Here is a 23030-nt window from a genome sequence, read left to right as displayed (position 1 = left end):
AAACATTTAATGGAATAAATAGTTTTATTTAATCTTATTTTTAATTCGACGATTGGGCTGCAAAAATATTACAAATATGTATCAACGTCGACAAAACTATCATATATATATATATATATATATATATATATATATATATATATATATATATATATATATATATTAGAGATGGGTAACTCACTCCGGAGTTATGACTCCGATACAACTCCTCCCTCGGAGTGAATCCGAGTGGAGTTGATTCACATTACATCTGTTAACTTGTGCATACATTTACTGTTTTTGGTGTTTTTGCTTTGGGAAGGAAGCGATCGCTTTCTCGTCTCAGTTTTATGTCCTTTTAGGTATAAAACTTAATAAATACCATTGTGTATTTTCCAGAAAATACAAAAGTATTATTTCAAAGATACAGAACAATTAAATTGTGTTCAAGTCTGAATAGCTCAAATATATCATTGAATTGTAAGGGGTCATATTTCTAACTCAGGAATATACATACCGAAAAATACATGAACGAAATACATTTAATTTGGTTTTCACATAGCCTGAAATGACAATACTTTAGAGCGCAAAATTTATCAGTGATATCAATAGAATTTAAGCAGCAAAAAATATTTAGTATTATATTATTACTTTTACACAATTATATAATTACTACCCGATATAATATTAATTCTGCAGAAGTATTATCATTTGGTGAAAATATTTTATGATAAATGTTTTGCTTCCATTACAAAGTTTACTACATTATTTTTATATAAAATTAATCCAAAAAATCCATTATTTTCTCACCATTAATAATTAAATTGAATTTGATTCTCTAGTTTTGCGTTTTTACTTTGGTCAACACTGCTAAAATTACGAGTCATTGAGTTGATCATCTGGTCGACTAAAAAATTGTACAATCCGTCATTTATTTGTGATTTTTTTAGAAAAATTATTTTATTGATATTTATTCATAAATTTTCATTTCAAATAATTAATGGGATTTGACAAATCGTTAGATACATAAACAACGCACTATAGAACACATTTGTGTCGAGCATTTCGCTTTCAAAGTTGTCGGAGTCGTGGAGTTGGTAAGCGGATATAACTATAGTCAAATCCGAGTCGATCCGGCTTTGGGCATAATAAGCCCATCTCTAATATATATATACATATATATATATATATATATATATATATACATATATATATATACATATATATATACAATATATATGTGTGTGTATATATATGTATGATTCTAAATTTGATGTTGACATATGTATTAACAGAGTCCGATAATCGGGCATAACTTCAATAAAAAACATAATTTTCTTTGAGAATTTATTTGACATCCATACACGTTTCGACTATAATCCCAGCCTTCATTAAGTGGAAACTAAAAATAAAATTTAGTGGAACACCAAGATTAACTAATTGTAAGTACTTTTTACTCATTATATTTTTTTCCAATTCAATTGTTTTAGTTTTTAAATTTTATTTTTAGTTTCCACTGAAGAATTATAACCGAAACGTATGGATGTGAAATAAATTCCTAAAGAATTATTTATGTTTTTTATTGATGCTATGCCCAATTATTAGACATTGTATATATATATATATATATATATATATATATATATATATAAGGGTGGTCCTTAATATAGACATTTTCAAATTTCCTTGATCCAAAGGGCTCAAATGGTTCCAAATTGATAAAAAACAATTCTCTGAAAGTTTTAGCTCTTAATATTATCTTTTAGATAGAGCGCAATTCAAAGTTTGTATGGAAATAGTATGAAAAAAATGTCAAAAATTTTGCAGAGCGTCGAATTTTCAATAAAAAATGACACGACTTTTCACTTTTAATTCATTTGTCGCTAAATTATACCTAAAATTTTTTTTTGTAATTTTCAAAAATTTTTCCATGCTATTTCCATACGAAGTTTGATTGAATTGCGCACTACCTAAAAGTGAATATTAAGAGCTAAAACTTTCAGAGAATTGTTTTTTGTCAATTTGGAACCATTTGAGCCCTTGGGAGCAAGAAAATTCGAAAATGTCTATATTAAGGACCACCCTAATATATATATATATATATATATATGTGTGATTAATTTCTTGGAGGGCGTAAAACGTATGAAAAACTAAAGATGTTTTAAAAATCTTTACTTTATTTTATATTTTTTACTTGATGTTACGCCCTCCAAGTAATTAATCATACATTTCAACATCAAATTTGAACACTTTCAACATATGTATTAGAGATGGGTAACTCACTCCGGAGTTATCACTCGGATACAACTCCTCCATCGGAGTGAATCCGAGTGGAGTTGTTTCACAGGATTTGTCATATCCGACTTCGTTAAACTGGTATTAAATCTGTTAACTCGTACAGGCATTTAGTGTTTTTGTCGTTTTTGATTTGGGAAGGAAGCTGTCACTTTCTTGACTCGCAGGCAGTTTTATGACCTTTTTTAGGTATAAAAGTCAAAATAAATAGCATTGTGTATTTTCCAGAAAATACAAAAATGTTACTTTAAAGATACAGAACAATGAAATTGTATTCAATTGTGAATATCTCAAATGTATAATTTATTGAATAGTAAGGGGTCATATTTCTAACTACAACAATCTTTGGCCGTAAATGACGGCACTCAGGAATATACATACCGAAAAATATACGAAACGAAATACATTTATTTAATCTTGTTTTTCCATAGCCTGAAATAACAACACTTTAGAATACAAAATTTATCAGTGATATTATTACATTTAAGCAGTAAAAACTATTCAGTATTATAATATTACTTTTACGCAATTATATAATTGTGTAAAAGTAATAATATGCTAATCAAACTACGCAATATAATATTAATTTTCAAACGGAAATAGCAGAAGGAAAATTTTGAAAGCAGAAGTATTATGTTTTGCTTATTCGCGATTTTTTTAGAAAAATTATTTTATTGATAATTATTCATAATTTTTTATTTCAAATAATTAATGGGATTTGACAAATCCTTAGATACATAAACAGCGTACTACAGAACACTATACAGAAATATATATATATATATATATATATATATATATATATATATTGATTGTTTCTTTTCTGAACACAGTAAATCCAATAATAAAAAACAATTTGTTTTTTGAAGATGTTTAATAACGACGTTTCGGAACCAGGTACGTTCCATCATCAGGTTTATTCTGTCAAATACAATGTTTTTTAAAACTATTGATTAACATTAATTAATGATGGTCAATACAGATTAATTAGAAAAAAAAATTTATAAAGGAATGGATTATGTACCGGGGTATAGAGTAATAAGAATTAACTAAAAAAGGTTTTATATAAAATTGAGAAGCAAAATTTATTTACCTGTAATAATTTATATATCCATATCACTAATATTTTTTTGTTAAAAACACTCGATTTTTTGGAGGATATTTGTAGATGTTACGACTACACAAGACTTAAACACACTGATATGGAGTTCTGTCGGCCAGATGTAAGGGACAATGTACGGAATTTTTGGCAAAAATGATTTTTTATGGCTCTTGTATTGGTAATTTACAAAAAAGAGGAAATATTGTTTTAGTAAATGTTGAGAAATATTATATATATATATATATATATATATATATATATATTCTTCTATATATTAATGTATCTACAATCATATACACGAACATATACGCAAGTGCATGTATATAGTGTATATACAAAAAACATACATATAAGCACATATATGGATGTGCATATATTACAACACATATACATGTATATATATACATATTCAAAAATTATTAGGATTAATTGTTTTTAATCAAGGTTAAAAAATTTAGATACGAATCATGAATGATATTGTGATCTGATCTTTTATTAACACAATTTGACGAATTCAAAAAGATTAAACTGCTTTCAGAAAAAAGTTTTTTAAAAGTACAATCCTCTCTATATCAAATATTGGGTTCAAAGGTAAAATTATATGAGTTTTCAATGGAATGTTGGACAAGAGTGCTTTGGAAGCTTCGGCTTTTATGATGAGTGACGCTTAATTCATGTTATCTCATTCTCTTATGAATGTATTGTGATGTTTGGGCAATGTATTGTTTTTGACAATTTTTGCAAGAGATGGAATAAACTATGTTAGTATTGAATTTAGAAGGGGTAGTGGATTTAATTTTAGAAAACATTTCTTTAAAAGAATATAGAGCTGTTTCTGAAATAACAATATTGTCTTCTTTGAGTAATTTGGCAAAATAATCAAATAAGCCTTCAATGTAAGGCATGCTGTGAAAAGTTGGTTTAATATTGTTGTCTTGGAATAACTTGGAGATGGATTGATAATTGTTACTTTTATGATAGGAAAGTCTTTTATTGGTAATGGAATTGATGAGGGTGAGGGGATATCCGTTTTCTAATAAAGTTTTAGTTACTAATGTTGTGTTTTGGGTATGAAAAGAAGAGTGAGACAACATGACTGCGTGGTCTATCAAAGAAATGATTGTATTGACTTTATAATTTTTGGGACAGTATGACGCGTAATGAAGGTATCTTCCAGACCATGTAGGTTTTCTGTACCAATTGGTGCAAATAATGCTGTCAATTTTGTGTACAGTCACGTCTAAAAAGTTCAATTTGTTGTCGATTTGTGTTTCATGTGTGAACTGAATGTTCTTATTGTAATTGTTAAAGATATCGAGTATCATATCTGATTGTTCTTTGTCTATTATAAAAAAAGTGTCATCTAGATATCTAACATAAAAATATATTTGGAAATTTAATGTGGAGAAAACAGAAATTTCAAGGGTTTGTAAAACTAGGTCTATAATGCCAGGGGATAATGGGCAACCCATAGCAGTACCTTTGATTTGTAGATAAAAATTATTGAAACAATTAAAATAAGAGCAATTCAGGACAGTGTTAATGATGTGTTTGAAAGTAGTTATAGGAAAGTCGGTGTAGTTACAAATAGTGGGCCAGCGTTTTTCAATTGAATCAAGTATTAAACCATGGGGAACACATGTGAAAAAGTTAATTACATCAAGGCTTAGAAAAATTTGATCGTCCGTAATGTTTCGGTCTTTGATTAGATCCACAAATTGGTAAGAGTTCTTTACATAGTGAGGAGAGGAAATTGTGACATTTTTTAAAATATTGGCAATGTGTTTAGCGATATTATAGAATGGGGAGCCAACGTAGGATACAATGAGTCTAAAGGAGCATTCAGGTTTGTGGACTTTGGGGAGACAATACATTTTTGGGGAAATAGGATGTTGTACTTTTAAATTATAGGCAAATTTGTCAGAAATGAAATTTTTATTTTTTAATTCATTAAATAATTTAATTGATTGTCTAGAAAACTGTTGTGTTAGATCATTTGTAATGATTTTGTAAGTAGTATCATCTTTTAGCATTCGTAATGTTGTGTTAGTATAAAATTCTTTGTCAAGGATTACCGTCATATTGCCTTTATCTGCTGGACAAACAATTATATTATTAGATTTAATAAATAATTTGGTCTCCGCTATATCTTTGTGTAGTCTTTTTAGATGAATATGTTGGAAACTATTATCAACTTTTTTTAAATGTTTAACTAGTTTTTCACAAAGTTTTGACCTGATCCGATTTTGCTTGTCAGTCTCAATGTTCCTGATATTGTATTCTATGTTACTTAAAATTTTTATGAAGTCATTATTTCTGTATTTACTAGGTGCGTAATTGAATTTTGAACCGAGTGCTAAAATGTATTGGATATTTTCTGGAATGACTATATTGGTTTTATTTATTAGCCATTTGTCTATCAAATTTAGAACATGAAATGGATAATTTTTACCTCGATTTTGTATAATTTTGTATTTTCAATTTCTGTATTTGTTTATTTTTAATAATATGAAAGTGTTTATCGTATTTTGTATTTTCGAATTCTAAAAATTTTTTAAAAGTATTTTCATCTATTGTTTCTCGGAGTGTATTTATTATCTGATCTATTCGTGTTTTTTTATTTTTTATGGCAATAAAAGAATTTTTTATTTCTAATTTAAGTACTGAATTTTGTAAGTATGATATTTGCCGCTCAATTTTATATATATTTGAAGTTGTTTGCAAAAACTGTTTGTTGATAATATTAGTTATGAAATTCGGTATAATCCATTCATTTTTACATCGTAATAAAAATATTTTTTTGTTGATGGCTTTTGCATATTTAATATTGAGTTTTGAAAATGTTTTTATCAGAGTGTGGTGCTTGTGGTCTGAAGTGTTTGACAGTGATTGAAAAAAATTTCGTCCCATTGTGTTCTGGAGTATATTCAATAGATAAGTCCTGGATTTTTTCAATATATTGATTGTTTCTTTTCCGAACAGTAAATCCAATAATAAAAAACAATTTGTTTTTTGAAGATGTTTAATAGATGTTTAACTCTATACCTCTGTACATAATCCATTCCTTTATAAATTTTTTTTTTCTAATTAATTTGTATTGACCATCATTAATTAATGTTAATCAATAGTTTTAAAAAACATTGTATTTGACACAATAAACCTGATGATGGAACGTACCTAGTTCCGAAACGTCGTTATTAAACATCTTCAAAAAACAAATTGTTTTTTACTTTTAAAAATACTTTTAAAAAATTTTTAGAATTCGAAAATACAAAATACGATAAACACTTTCATATTATTAAAAATAAACAAATACAGAAATTGAAAAATCTTATACAAAATCCAGATAAAAACTATTCATTTCATGTTTCTAAATTTTCGATAGACAAATGGCTAATAAATAAAACCAATATAGTCATTCCAGAAAATATCCAATACATTTTAGCACTCGGTCCAAAATTCAATTACGCACCTAGTAAATACAGAAATAATGACTTCATAAAAATTTTAAGTAACATAGAATACAATATCAGGAACATTGAGACTGACAAGCAAAATCGGATCGGGTCAAAACTTTGTGAAAAATTAGTTAAACATTTAAAAAAAGTTGATAATAGTTTCCAACATATTCATCTAAAAAGACTACACAAAGATATAGCGGAGACCAAATTATTTATTAAATCTAATAATATAATTGTTTGTCCAGCAGATAAAGGCAATATGACGGTAATCCTTGACAAAGAATTTTATACTAACACAACATTACGAATGCTAAAAGATGATACTACTTACAAAATCATTACAAATGATCCAACACAACAGTTTTCTAGACAATCAAATTATTTAATGAATTGAAAAATAAAAATTTCATTTCTGACAAATTTGCCTATAATTTAAAAGTACAACATCCTATTTCCCCAAAAATGTATTGTCTCCCCAAAGTCCACAAACCTGAATGCTCCTTTAGACCCATTGTATCCTACGTTGGCTCCCCATTCTATAATATCGCTAAACACATTGCCAATATTTTAAAAAATGTCACAATTTCCTCTCCTCACTATGTAAAGAACTCTTACCAATTTGTGGATTTAATCAAAGACCGAAACATTACGGACGATCAAATTTTTCTAAGCCTTGATGTAATTAACCTTTTCACATGTGTTCCCCATGATTTAATACTTGATTCAATTGAAAAACGCTGGCCCACTATTTGTAACTACACCGACTTTCCTATAACTACTTTCAAACACATCATTAACACTGTCCTGAATTGCTCTTATTTTAATTGTTTCAATCATTTTTATCTACAAATCAAAGGTACTGCTATGGGTTGCCCATTATCCCCTGGCATTATAGACCTAGTTTTACAAACCCTTGAAATTTCTGTTTTCTCCACATTAAATTTCCAAATATATTTTTATGTTAGATATGTAGATGACACTTTTTTTATAATAGACAAAGAACAATCAGATATGATACTCGATACCTGAATTTTAGGATATGTTGTTATGATTGCTTGCCTTATGAAGGACCAATTGTAAATACTTTGGTTATAACTGTATATATTTATTTTATATTAATAACAAGTTATAAGTATATTTACAATAATTTTAATACTGTTTTTGATTACGTCCTGACTGATTGATTGATTTGTATAATTTTTTGATAGATGATTTTTTGTTTATATATCCATATACGCGCATGCTTTGATTGGCGCGAACAATACCTTTAACAATTACAATAAGAACATTCAGTTCACACATGAAACACAAATCGACAACAAATTGAACTTTTTAGACGTGACTGTACACAAAATTGACAACATTATTTGCACAAATTGGTACAGAAAACCTACATATTCAGGAAGATACCTTCATTACGCGTCATACTGTCCCAAAAATTATAAAGTCAATACAATCATTTCTTTGATAGACCACGCAGTCATGTTGTCTCACTCTTCTTTTCATACCCAAAACACAACATTAGTAACTAAAACTTTATTAGAAAACGGATATCCCCTCACCCTCATCAATTCCATTACCAATAAAAGACTTTCCTATCATAAATATATATGTATATATATATATATATATATATATATATATAATATTTCTCAACATTTACTAAAGCAATATTTCCTCTTTTTTGTAAATTACCAATACAAGAGCCACAAAAAATCATTTTTGCCAAAAATTTCATACATTGTCCCTTACATCTGGCCGACAGAACTCCATATCAGTGAGTTTAAGTCTTGTGTAGTCGTAACATCTACAAATATCCTCCAAAAAATCGAGTGTTTTTAACAAAAAAATATTAGTGATATGGATATATAAATTATTACAGGTAAATAATTTTTGCTTCTCAATTTTATATAAAACCTTTTTTAGTTAATTCTTATTACTCTATACCCCAGTACATAATCCATTCCTTTATAAAAAAATTTTTTCTAATTAATCCGTAATGACCATCATTAATTAATGTTAATCAATAGTTTTAAAAAACATTGTATTTGACAGAATAAACCTGATGATGGAACGTACCTAGTTCCGAAACGTCGTTATTAAACATCTTCAAAAAACAAATTGTTTTTTATTATTAGATTTACTGTTCGGAAAAGAAACAATCAATATATTGAAAAAATCCAGGACTTATCTATTGAATATATATATATATATATATATATATATATATATATCTATATATATTGCAATATGTGAGTTTGGTGTTGATATATATTTTGATGAGTTATTTAGAATCGCGCAGTGACACCAAGTAAAAAAACTAAAGTAGTTTTGAAATACTTTATTTATCCATACGTTTCGGTCTTCAAAGAGACCGTCATACTATAAATAATCCTTGATCAAGACTATAAAATAATCTTTGACCAATTTTCAAAACCACCACCATATCTGAATGAAGCATGTATTTTATTACTTTATCATTTTACGAAAAACATATGTTTGCTAGTCTTCTTACACTTTCGCAAAATTTATAAACACAATTCATTCAGTATATAGACGTTAGTTAATTTGTACACACTAGAATGTAGCCAAAAATTATCAAAAATAATTAGTTTAAATGTTCCAGTTATTAATAGCTTGGTTTATCACAGTGTAATAGTGTAGTGTATTTTTGTATAATTAATTTTCTGTAAGTATTTATATATAAATTCTATAACTTTATATTATTTTCCTCCTACATTATATAAAATCTTTTAGTTTTTCCACTGAATGGCGGTCTCGATGAAGACCGAAACGTTTGGATAAATAAAGTATTTCAAAACTACTTCAATTTTTTTACTTGGTGTCACTGCCCGATTCTAAATAACTCATCAATATATATATATATATATATATATATATATATATATATGTATGTATATATATATATATATATATATGTATATATATATATATATATATATATATATATGTTAAAATTTTATTAATTTTGATGTTGAGATATGTGAGATTCAGTCTTCAGGGCAATACATCAATTAAAAACTTGTATGAACTTATAACCTTTTTATTGTTTTCATACGTTTCGACATATTGTTTTGTGTCATCTTCAGTGGACACTAGTTTGAAAGCACAGATTAAAACTAATTTATAAGAAAGTGATATGGTGTAAAAACTCACATGCAATTGTAATATTCCTAATTATTTCATAATAATAATTGTTTGCAAAGGCACAAATAAAAACAATTCTTGTCACTTTAAATCGGAACAATTATATAAATTTTTAGAACGGATTTTTTATTGTATAGTACATGTCGCAAAGCCGATGTCCGATGCGACAGTAGAACGGAAATGTGCAGCGCACATGTTGAATTAGGTAGAGGGAACAAAAACTGACCAGAGAATTTAAGGTTTGAAAACGCGAGAAGGGTACATATAATAAAAAGATAAAAAGATGACAATTGTGAGGGTGAACATAGTTGGTAGAATTGAGATAAAAATTAAAAGAAAAATTAATTAAAATTACAAATAATATAATTCAGAAATCGAATCAGGATAGGCAATTATTTTAAAATGATGAACTTCGAAACATTGTTTAAAACTAATTGGTAATTCTCACACAGTGAAGAATTATCAATTCTATTATTTATACTGTTTTTATAAATATGTATAAAGCATGATTCTGAAAAGCGTCTTTGTGATGTATTCGACTCGTGATATAAAACTGTAGCAACATTAAAATTGAAAATATGATTGAAACTTTGGATGTGGTCGGTTATCATCGGTTGATTTTGATTTTTATTTTTAGAGTTGCTATAATGTTGTCTAAGACGTTTTTATAGATATTGTCCAGTTTCGCCAAGATAAGCGACCTCACAATTGGTACAGTCAATTTTATACACGATGTTAGAAGTACGATCTAAACTTGTCGATGATTTTAGGTTCGAAAATAAAATGTTTAGAGTCTGATCAATATTGCAAACCATACGCAACTCCGCGAAATCAAACAGTTTTTTTCCAAACAGAAAAGAGATTTTTAATGAATGAGAGACAAATAGTGCCAATAAACATGTTTTCTTATTTTTTTGGGACACATGGGAAAGATGATTGTGTTTTGTGTTGAGGACGGAAAGCCTATTGTTAATTACTGATTTTATAAGATGTGGAGAATAGCAATTATTTAATAGGGTTCTGTGGATCAGAGATAAGTTAAAAGGCCAAATGTTTTTATCTGACAGGAGAATAGCATGATCAACTAAATTGATAATAGTACCAATTTTCATGCTAGTAGGGTGGTAAGATTGATCCGATTTAAAGTGACAAGAATTGTTTTTATTTGTGCATTTGTAAACAATTATTATTATGATATAATTAGTAATATTACAATTACATTGAAGTTTTTACACCATATCACTTTCTTATAAATTAGTTTTAATTAATAGTTTTAATCGGTGCTTTCAAACTAGAGTCCACTGAAGATGACACAAAACAATGTGTCGAAACAATATTAATGATTATGATTACAGAATAATAAATTTGTTTTATAAAGGAATGGAGTGTGCACTTTTTCTTAAAAATGAAGCATGAAAAAAGAAAAACATAAACAATCAATTGAGAAGCAAAAGTTATTTACCTGCAATATTGATTTATATATACATATCACTATTTTTTATATGTATGAAGCAATAATGAAAGTTTTCTTAATATGAAGGAATGGATTATGTACCAGACTAAAGTAAAGAAAGGTATATAAAAATAAAAATAAATAATAAAAAAAAAAAAAATAAATAAATAAAGAATTATAGAAAATAAAAAATAAAATTGAGTAGCAAAAATTATTTACCTGCAATATTGATCATATATCCATATCACTAATTTTTTGTTAAACACTTTGATTTTTTTTTTTTTTGAGAGTATTCGAAAAATTCGAGTTAACACGACTAAGTTACTGTCTGTAATACACTTCTGTTACACAGATGTGTCTAAGGTCCAAACGCGAATATTGTGTTATGGTCCTTGCATTGGCAATTTACGAAAAAATGGGATATATTTTTTAATTTGAAAAAGTATAAATAATTTGTTGCTTTAGACAAAACGGAGAATTATTTTCATTATGTATATATATATATATATATATATATATATATATATATATATATATGATGATAGTTTTGTCGACGTTGATACACACATATATATATATATATATATATATATATATACACCCAGGCCTCGCTATACGGTTGCTCTTTATACGGCCTTTCGCAATAACGGCCCTCTTTAATTAAGGTATGTTTTCGATATACGGCCTAAAATGTTTTGCTATAACGGCTATTTTTCTCTATATCGATTTATTGCGCAATCTCGGTTTTGAAGATTTAAACGAATCTGATGTGCTGAATCTACTTGCAGCTGATAGGGAACCCCTTTCATATGAGGAACACATTCAGTTGCAAGCAGAGCCGGCAATTGATGAAGATACAGAACCTGTTGTATCCAAACAGCTAACATCAAAAATCATGTCGAGCGCTTTTTCATATTTTGAACAAGGAAATAAATCGCTAAAGGAAGAAATAGACAAGAAGGCAAGACAAACAACTTTAGACAAATTTTTCAAACCACCAGCGCAAAATGATAGTGACAGTGATCTGTAGGTTTTAGTTGTTTCATTTTTATTTGAAAATTAAGTAATGTTTTTGAAGTTTTTTATTTTATGTAAAATTTATGTTCTTGTTAAATAAATATGTTTATAATTTAAACAAAATAAAAAAATAAAATGCATTTTGAATGATAAACCATATTATATATTTATTAAATTTGGAACCGATCCCATTGAATTTGTATGAATACGTATTAGAATAATTGATTCATTATACGGCTTTTCGCTTTACGGCCAAATCTCGCGGAACGTATCTAGGCCCTAAAGCAAGGCCCTAGTGTATATATATATATATATTTTGTATGATTCTGAATTTGATGTTGACATATGTATTAACAAAGTCTAATAATCGGGCATAACATCAATAAAAAACATGAATTTCTTTCAAAAATTTATTTTAAATCCATACGTTTCGGCTATAATCCTAGCCTTCATTCAGTGGAGACTAAAAATAAAATTAAAAACTAAAACAATTGAATTGGAGTGAAAAGAAAAAATAAAATAGTAATTAGTACTTACAATTAGTAGATCTTAGTGTTAAATTGGAAAATTTTAATAATCCATGGTATTAGGATATGGTAATGCACTACACTATGTATTATAAACATTAACTTGAAAGAGACAAATCTCTTCTATTTAGATAACATTTCCAAATTTCTTACAAAACAATAAAAGCGTTCGAGCAAAGGATTCGCAATTCGTTCCACACATGTTAGAATCTTGGTAAAAATATTTTTTAAAAAATGTCTTTCTCCATTACATCTTCAACCAGTCTACGAATAACACACTATCCATTTGTGATTTTTTCAAATCAGTATTTTGTGAAAATATTGTGTAATTTCAAGTTAATGTTTATAATACATAGTGTAGTGCATTACCATATCCTAATACCATGGATTATTAAAATTTTCCAATTTAACACTAAGATCTACTAATTGTAAGTACTAATTACTATTTTATTTTTTGTTTTCACTCCAATTCAATTGTTTTAGTTTTTAATTTTATTTTTAGTCTCCACTGAATGAAGGCTAGGATTATAGCCGAAACGTATGGATTTAAAATAAATTTTTGAAAGAAATTCATGATTTTTATTGATGTTATGCCCGATTATTAGACTTTGTTAATTTATATATATATATATATATATATACATGTATATACTCATATATACATGTATATACTCATATATACATACTCATGCACACACATACTCATGCACACACATACTCATGCACACACATACTCATGCACACACATACTCATGCACACACATACACTACATATACATGTATATATACACATAAAATCATTCTAAAACTAGTTGGTTTGGTTTTAGCCTTGAGACAAGTTACATGAACTTCTCGATATGTGTAAATAATCGACTCAATCAAAAAAAATGTGTAAATAATATACTTCATCAATCCTACTTTTAAAAAAACGATAATAATTTTAGCAAAGTTTGACGAATTTTTAAAATTAAACTACTTGTCGTAAGGCCGTAATATTACAGTAAGTTCTATAAGACCATGATGTATATCGCCAAAAAAGTTCCATGAAAATCGGCTTAATTTTTTTTTTTTCAACAGTTAATTACAAGAAAACGGCTCGGTAGATTTTCACCTAAAATTAATCAGTACCATTCCCAACTAATATCTTTCGAACAGTTTTTGATTTTTTAAAATCGGTTCGGTAGGATGAGCTTAAATGTGGACGAAAAGTTTAACACTTTTTTTCAACAGTTAATTACAAGAAAACGGCTCGGTAGATTTTCACCTAAAACTAATCAGTATCATTCCCAACTAATATCTTTCGAACAGTTTTTGTTTTTTTTAAATCGGTTCGGTAGGATGAGCTTAAATGTGGACGAAAAGTTTAACACTTTTTTTCAAATTACACAGAAACGGCTTGGCAGATCGTCGCACAAAACTGACAAACGATAGTCCTCATCTAAATACATCAAATGGCTTTTAAATTTCTGAAATCGGTTCAGGCGTTTTTGAGAAAACGTCGATGAAAGGTCTAATTTTGACAAATGCCAAAAAAACGATACCAATTTTTGAAAACTTTGACGAATTTTCAAAGTTAAACTAATTGTCGTAGGGCCGTAATATTTTAGTATGATCTAGAAGACTATAGTATCTACCGTCAAAAAAATAATAATAAAAATCGTAGAAAAAAAATTGTTTAACACTTTATTACAAGAAAACGGCCCGTCCGATCTTTACCAAAAACTAATCAGTACGATTCCCAATAAATACCTTTCGAATGGTTTTTGAATTTTCATAATAATTCAGAATTGCGGGCTAAAACGTGCACGAAAATTTTTTCACTTTTCTGCTATTTATAAAGAAACGTCTCGGCCGATCGTTCCACAAAACTGACAAACGATAGTCCTCGTCGAAATACATCGAATGGCTTTTAAATTTTTGAAATCATCGATTTACGGCAAAAAATCTGTTCACATACACACACACACACACACACACACACATACTTTTTCCAAATTTGGTCCCATTCGATTCAGAACGGCTTGAAACGTCGAGAAAACATAAAATTAGCGAATCCGATTTTTTGATGAAAACATAAACTTCTCCTTCGGGAAGTTAATTAATCTTTTTTGATTAGATTTAAAAAATTTAAATACGAGTCATGAACAATATTATGATCTGATCTTTTATCAACACAACTTGCCGAATTCAAGAAGATTGAACTATCTTCTGTCTTTTAAAAAGTATTTTAAAAGTGCAATTTTCTCTATATAAAATATTGGGTTCAAAAACAAAGGAATGAGAATTTTCAACGGAATATTGGACTAGGGTGCTTTGGAAACTTCAATTTTTATGGTGAATAACACATCATTGATGTTGTCTTATTCTCTTATGGATGCATTGTGATGTTTGGCCAATGTATTGTTTATCACATATTTTGCAAATGATAGAATAAACTAAGTTAGTGTTAAATTTGGGAGGCGTGGTGAACTTAATTTTTGAAAACATTTCTTTAAAGAAACATAAAGATGTTCCTGAAGTGAAAATATTTTCTTTTTTGAGTAATTTGACAAAATGATCAAAAAAGCTTCAATGTAGGGCATACTGTGAAAATGGGTTTGATATTGTTGTCATTAGAAAACTTAGTGATAGACTGATAATTATTAGATTTATGATAGGCAAGTCTTTTATTGGTAATGGAGTTGATGAGGTTGAGGGGATATTGATTTTCTAAAAGAGTTTTTGTTACTAATTAGTTTTGTATTTTCTAGGTGAGTAACTAAATTTTGGGCCAAGAGCTAAGATGTATTGGATATTTTCCGAAATGTCAATATTAGTTTTATTTACTAGCCATTTGTCTATAGAAAACTTAAAACGTGAAAAGGATAATTGTTATCTCTCTTTTGTAGAAGATTTTTTAGTTTCTGAATTTGTTTATTTTTAATCATGCGGAAATGTTTTTCGTATTTGATATTATTCGAATTCTAAAAATTGCTTAAAAATATTTTCATCTATTGTTTGTTTAAGCGTATTTATTATCTGATCGATCTATGTTTTTTTGTTTTTGATGCCAATAAAATAATTTTTTATTTCTAATTTAATTATTGAATTTTGAAAGTACGATATTTGTCGCGCAATTTTATATATGTTGGAGGTATTGTGTAAAAACTGTTTGTTAATAATATTTGTTATGAAAGTCGGTTATCCATTCATTTTTACAGCGCAATAAAAATATTTATTTGTTGGTAACTTTAGCTTGTGTTAATAAAAGATCAGATCATATACATAAAAATAATTCTCCGTTTTGTCTAAAGCAACAAATTATTTATATTTCTTTAAACTAAAAAATATATCCCGTTTTTTCGTAAATTGCCAATGCAAGAATTATAAAACAATATTCGACCTTAGACACATCTGTGTAACAGAAGTGAATTACAGACAGTAACTTAGTCGTATGAAGTCAAATTTTTCGAATACTCTCAAAAAAAATTTCCAAGTGTTTTAAACAAAAAATTAGTGATATGGATATATAAATCAATATTGCAGATAAATAATTTTTGCTACTCAATTTTATTTTTTATTTTCTATAATTTTTTTTATTTTATTTTTCATTTTTATTTTTATATAAGTTTCTTTACTTTTACCTGGTACATAATCCATTCCTTTATATTAAATTTTTTTTTACTTAATATTCTGTATTCTTCGTCTTAAATAGAGTTAGACTATATAAATATGTTTTTGACAGAAGAAACCTGATGATGGAACGTATCTAATTCCGAAAAGTCGTAATTAATCATCTACAAAAAACAAATTGTTTTTTATTTATTGCATTTATTATTCGGAAAAGAAACATATATATATATATATATATATATATATATATATATTTACATATACATGCAACAGGAAACCATTTTTATTTCTTAAAATTATGAAAAGAATTGATTGATGGAAAACATGTACATATCGAGCGTCAAGTCTTTTTAAAATAAACTAATACAACAGCTGTATAAATGTAATAATCTTTATTGATAAATGAGGTACACAACTTATGTAAAATGAATAAATAAAAAATATTTAAAAGGTAAAAAAGATAGAATATAAAACAGAGTGTCAGAACATCTACAGATTAATACTAAAGGATTAATAAACAAGAATTATTGCTACAAAAAAATGTGATTGAGGTAAATAAAAAAGATAAAGAAAGCAGTTAATGCAAAATGAAGATTATGGTATTAAGCTGTCAAAAAGGAGTGGTTGTGCATGTAGATTATAGTCGAACATAGATTTTACTCCCGCTCAGTCGGAGCCAAGCTCATAGTAGGATGACGATCATGGGCTGTGAAGCTTGTATGTCTACGCAATAGAGAGCTGAATCCTCTCTTTGGGCGTCCCTCAGAACCTTCAGAGCCTCTGGACGTCACTGACATCGTCCTGCCAGAGAATAAGCCATACCACACACGCTAACAATCTCGTACCATTATTTTATATACGAATGAAAGTTGGTAACATTTATCACTAGCAGCCTACTTTTTATTTTAATGATACTTTTCCTGCATAATAAATTAATTATATACCATTATTTTATAATTTCTGAAGTTACGAGATTGAAATTCAAATAATTTAATTGAAAAAAAAAATTAAATGTAAGTGATAAAATGTCCCAAATATAACTTTTTTACTCTTTTTCAACTGATTTTTTTTAATATTTACAGTCAAAAAAATAAGAAAAAAAAACATTTGTCAGCTATATATTATTAAATAACATATTTGAAATATACCAACTGATTTCTAAAATAGACACAATAAAAATATTTATTATTTATGCAAAAATTAAATCTTTTCATTTAAAATATTATTTTAGAAAATATTATTTAGAAAGTTGCTACTAGATTTTGTTACCAACATCTCATTAATAATCTTTACAAAGCTGTGTAATTATTGTTTAACTGATCATATATGTGTTTAAATGCATTGGAAATGAATGAATTTTGAAAATTTCACTCAAGAATGCTCCTATGATATGTAAGTTTTTCATAATTATGTATTATTACCTAATAATATTAAAAATACTTCGAACTCGTTGAAATATTGTTCAATTACACAATTATATACCAAATTAACTTCTAAGGAAAAATGAGCAAAAAATATTTGAAAAATATGTTTAGTTATGAAATGTAATTTTTATTTCTTTCATTTAATATTTCCTTTGAACCAATCTTGAAAATCTATGTACTTGAAGTTTAAAGCAATATAAGATAAATTGGCTTTAAAATTAGGATAATATGGCTTGTATTACTCTATAAAATATTGATCCTAAGTTATAGATGTGCATTTTACTATTTAGCATTCTTAAAATTCATCTATGTAATTTTAAATATTGCAGGCAATTCAATAAAACTAATAGTGTGCATGTGCGTGTGCGAAGTCTATGATTTTATGAATGCTCATTTTTTGTTCCATTAATTAATCAATTATACATCCAATCGGTTTAGAACCATGCTCTTCATGCAAAGCTTTCATATCTATGTAAAAGAATCCATAACATGCGATCCAAATTCAAATCATGATTATACAATCCCATTCACAACCAACCATCACGAACTATCCTTTTGATATCAATATTAGAAAAGAAACTTTCAATGAAAAGACTAAACCCGTTAGTAATTATTTTTCACCCATTAAATGGTTATAGGATTATTTATTTGATATTTTTGTATATTACTCACTCTTTGCTATTAGCTTCCAATGACCTTCTTCTAAGTTCATCAAGTGAGACACCGTTTTGTTGTTCCCATTGATGTTTTTCTTGCTCAAATGCTTTGCGCCTATCATCCAAGTCGCGGGCTTGCTGTTCTAAGGCCTTCTTAGTGGTTTCATGCCTCTTAGTCAATTCTAATTCGGAATCTCTAAGCTTTTGCCGCTTTTCACGCACTTTCATTTCAAATACCTAGTCATTTAAATATATATAATATTTTGTCTTTATCAGTATTATACAACTCTATTACCTAATTCATTATCAGTATTGTACAACTCAACACTTTATACTTGTTTATCTATTATGTCATTATCAGTATTATACAACTTAACACTTTATACTTGTTTATCTATGACCTAACTGTAATAGAAATTAGTAGGTAACGACAATTAAAAAAAAACATAACTATTGTTTCAACCTTCTTGAACAGAACGCCACTGTAAATTTTATGGAAAAAAACTCTTCAAGCTTAAAAAATGCTTTGGTCTGAGCAGTACTTTACAATTTATGAAAGTTTTGGAGATTGATATTGGAGCTCAATCATATAATTTCTGTCTTGAAGCCGATGCCAAACTCGTTAAGCACGCCAAGTGGCCTTCGACAGGTGCGGCAAAAAGCGCTCTATGATATAAAATCATCCAGAGAAAATAAATGAGGAACAACATTTAAATATAGAAGGTTTGCTGTATGGTCCATAAATATCAGATTAATAGTAACCCCTTACGTGACGCACACTTTTAAATTGACGATCGTGCTTAGAAACAAACTTTTTTTGAATTGTTTATGATTGCCAGATGAAATCCAGTGTAAGTTGTATGTTTGGAAGTGAAAATTATTAACTATTATCAAATTATTAATTATTAATTATTAGGCCGTTGTTTGCCTACATATCGCTAAAGATCGGACAGCTATAGCCGTCATTTGCGGCAACGTGTTAAGTACTTCAACTGTTTGTATTTTATGTAATCTATTGATATTAAGCAAGCAAGATAAGTATAATTTTTAGAAGCTCTCAAAATTATGAATTCAATTTTAATGGGTTAGTCTCTTTAATAATACCTAATGCAAAAAATACGTATATTTTTTAAAAATATTACCTGTTCCATTTCAGTTTCCATTTTCTTCATCTTGTTATCATGTTCTAATTTTTCTTCTTCCATTTGAGCTAAAGGATTCCTAGTAAAAATTGAATGAATAGACAATAATTACACTGATAAATAAATAATATTTAATAAAAACAAAGTTGTGCCTAAATTAATGAAAATACTTTTTATACAAGACTAAAAAATCTTTTACGCGGCTATATCTATATCGTATGTCTAATATGTAACTAGTTGGTATCGGTATTTTGCCTTAAGGCAAGTTACAAGATCTTCCCGATATGTGTAAATAATCGACTTAATCAATAAAATATAAATTAATTTATGAGTAATTAAAAGTATTCCGAGTGGATTTATTACACATAATTGAAAACGAACGAATATTAACGTATTCGGAGTATTCTCTAAAAGCAAATTTTTATAATTGAACCAGTTTCCGTAGGACTTTGATGCTTTAATATGTGCATTGAGACCAAGTACTCTATCGTTATACCAAGTAAATCGACTAATTTTAATTTTAACAAACGTTAAAAAAAACTACTCATTTTTTCAAACTTTGATGAATTTTTCAAATTAAACGACTTGTCGTCAGGTCGTAATATTTCAGTAAGTTCTATAAGACCATGATATATATCGCCAAAAAAGTTCCATAAATTTTTTTTTCTACAGTTAATTACAAGAAAACGGCTCGGTATATTTTCACCTAAAACTAAACAGTTTCATTCCCAACTAATATCTTTCGATCAGTTTTTGATTTTTTAAAATCGATTCGGTAGTATGAGCTTAAATGTGGACGGAAAGTTTCACACTTTTTTCCAAATTACAAAGAAACGGCTCGGCCGATCGTCGCACAAAACTGACAAGCGATAGTCCTCATTGAGACACATCAAATGGTTTTTAAATTACTGAGATCGGTTCAGGCGTTTTTAAGCAAACGTCGATGAAAGGTCTAATTTTGACAAATGCCAAAAAAACGATACTAATTTTTGCAAACTTTGACGAATTTTTAAAGCTAAACGAGTTGTCGTAGGGCCGTAATATTTTAGTATGATCTAGAAGACTGTGGTATCTACCGTCAAAAAAAAAATAATAATAATAGTCGAATTTTTTTTTAACATTTTATTACAAGAAAACGGCCCGGCCAATCTCTATCAAAAACTCATCAGCACGATTCCCAACCAATATCTTTCGAACGGTTTTTGAATTTTCAAAATCGAGTTAGAACTGCGAACTAAAACGTGGACAAAAATCTGTACAATTTTCTGCTATTTATAAAGAAACGGCTTGGTTGATCGTCGCGCAAAATTGATAAACGCTATTCCTTGTCGCGATTCATCGAATGGCTTTTAAATTTTTGAAATCGGTCCAGCCGTTTTTGAGAAAACGTTGATTTACGGCAAAAAATCTGTTCACACACACGCGCACACACACACATACTTTTTCCAAATTTGGTCTCATTCGATTCAGAATGGTTTGAAACGTCGAGAAAACAAAAAATTAGCGAATCGGATTTTTTGATGAAGACATAAACTTCTCCTTCGGGAAGTTAATAAGTCTTCTTCCAGCATATATAGTTCGGCTTTTCATCATTTAAACATATTTCAAATTTTTATCATGACAAAATTCATAATTTTTAATATAACGTGAATCATAAATTTTTGTGTGAGAAAAATAATATAAATAAAAAACAAAGGCGAAGTGATAAAAAATACCCTAGACATACAAAAATGATGCACGGTTTCTGACCACTGAACAACTAAAATACATTTATTTAAAATAGACAATGTTGCAGCAAATAGTTCTTAAGTTGTAAAGCTAGCAACCCGAAAATTTAATTCTATACAATGTTCTGTTTGTAATGATAGAAACAAATAAACAAACAATGTTTTGCTGATTCATAGAATTAATTGGCCTTTTCATTCAATTATTATACTTTAGTATTAATTAGTTTCATAATAAAAAAATCAATCAAGAACATTACATATCTCAATAATTAAATTGTTGCTTATTTGAAGTACAATAAAATGATTATAACATCAAATATAAACATTAAATAATTGTTTGCATGATAATTTGTTGCTAGCTACTTAGCAAGAAGAACTTACCAAACTGTCATGAAACTATTCATGATTCCTGGTGGGCATAAACTAAAGATTTATTTTAAGTTAGTTCCAAGTATTCACTATTTTTATATTAGATTAGGATTTAAAAAAAAACTATGTAACATATTTCAATTACACCATTTTTGCACGCCCAAGCAAAATATCAAAAACATCGGTTGATAAAAAAAGTTACTTTCAGTAAAATAATTAAGTATTTATAATAAAATAAATAAGGATGAGTATGATGAATATAAATTATTTAAGATAAGATGAACTTCATCAACCAAACATAATAAAATTGTAATAAAATAGATATAAAAATAATAATTATAATAAAATCTTCATAAGAGATTAATTCTTGATATAATGTATCGTAGTATCAACTAAAACTATTACTCCCCTTAAAAAACTCACTCTCCTAAATTAATATAATATCCTCTTATAATTACATTTAATTGACAAAATTGACATCTTTGACCTCTTGATATAAAACTAAATCAAAACTATTTTAAGTATAAGTGATATTTATATTGCAAATTGACAAAGTTAAAGGGTTTCGTCTCGTTTCTATACATAATTGGCTCGGTAGTTTAAAGCTTTTTTCGAAAAAAAATAGATATAGCAATTTTCAACACCCAAGCTCATCATATCATTGAAAATATACTTTGCCTCTGTTTTCAGAGAAACTTTTTGTCACAACTGTAAAAGATATCTACAAACAAATAAAACGATTCTATTCACGTCGGCGTGGATTATATTAATAACAAATATGGTTAAATAATTATGTGTTAGTGCATAAAAATGTGAAAATAATTTTTTGTTTTGAATTTTCGGATAGTGCGGTTGTTGGACTAATTTTTAATTAACACTGTTAGAAACGCTATTCAATTTTCTTATGCGTAGAACGCAGTCAAATGTTAAGAAAAGCCTGAGCGCGTACTCACTCGCTCTTATAAAAAATCCATGTAAGTCGTTTCTCAATTTCAAAGACGAACAACACACTCCTTGCGTCTATATGAAGAAATCACATACATCATACAGATATACAACACCACTTCTCTCCGTCAGTACAAATTGCATATTTTTTAG

General features: G+C 27.7%; 1 protein-coding gene across 3 annotated transcripts in view; it reads right to left on the bottom strand.

Annotated features, from left to right (window-relative positions):
- LOC113374830 (septin-7) overlaps nucleotides 1–23030 on the bottom strand; it is a 334150-nt gene that overhangs the window by 6058 nt on the left and 305062 nt on the right. For 2 of the 3 annotated variants that reach the window (XM_026614797.1, XM_026614795.1), the window contains 3 exons: nucleotides 19837–19915; nucleotides 18711–18931; nucleotides 17100–17415 (listed from right to left, as the gene is read on the bottom strand). In XM_026614797.1, the coding sequence (XP_026470582.1) occupies nucleotides 17271–17415; nucleotides 18711–18931; nucleotides 19837–19915 (445 nt within the window). In that variant the 3' untranslated portion in view covers nucleotides 17100–17270. Of the gene's footprint in view, nucleotides 1–17099; nucleotides 17416–18710; nucleotides 18932–19836; nucleotides 19916–23030 lie in introns of those variants that run through there. The other variant, XM_026614796.1, reaches the window with a different exon arrangement.

The sequence above is a fragment of the Ctenocephalides felis genome, unplaced genomic scaffold, assembly GCF_003426905.1.
Source record: "Ctenocephalides felis isolate EL2017-DRISC unplaced genomic scaffold, ASM342690v1 CF-g0.4_SCAFFOLD_01886, whole genome shotgun sequence".
Taxonomy (NCBI): domain Eukaryota; kingdom Metazoa; phylum Arthropoda; class Insecta; order Siphonaptera; family Pulicidae; genus Ctenocephalides; species Ctenocephalides felis.
This window is presented reverse-complemented; position numbering and strand designations above follow the sequence as displayed.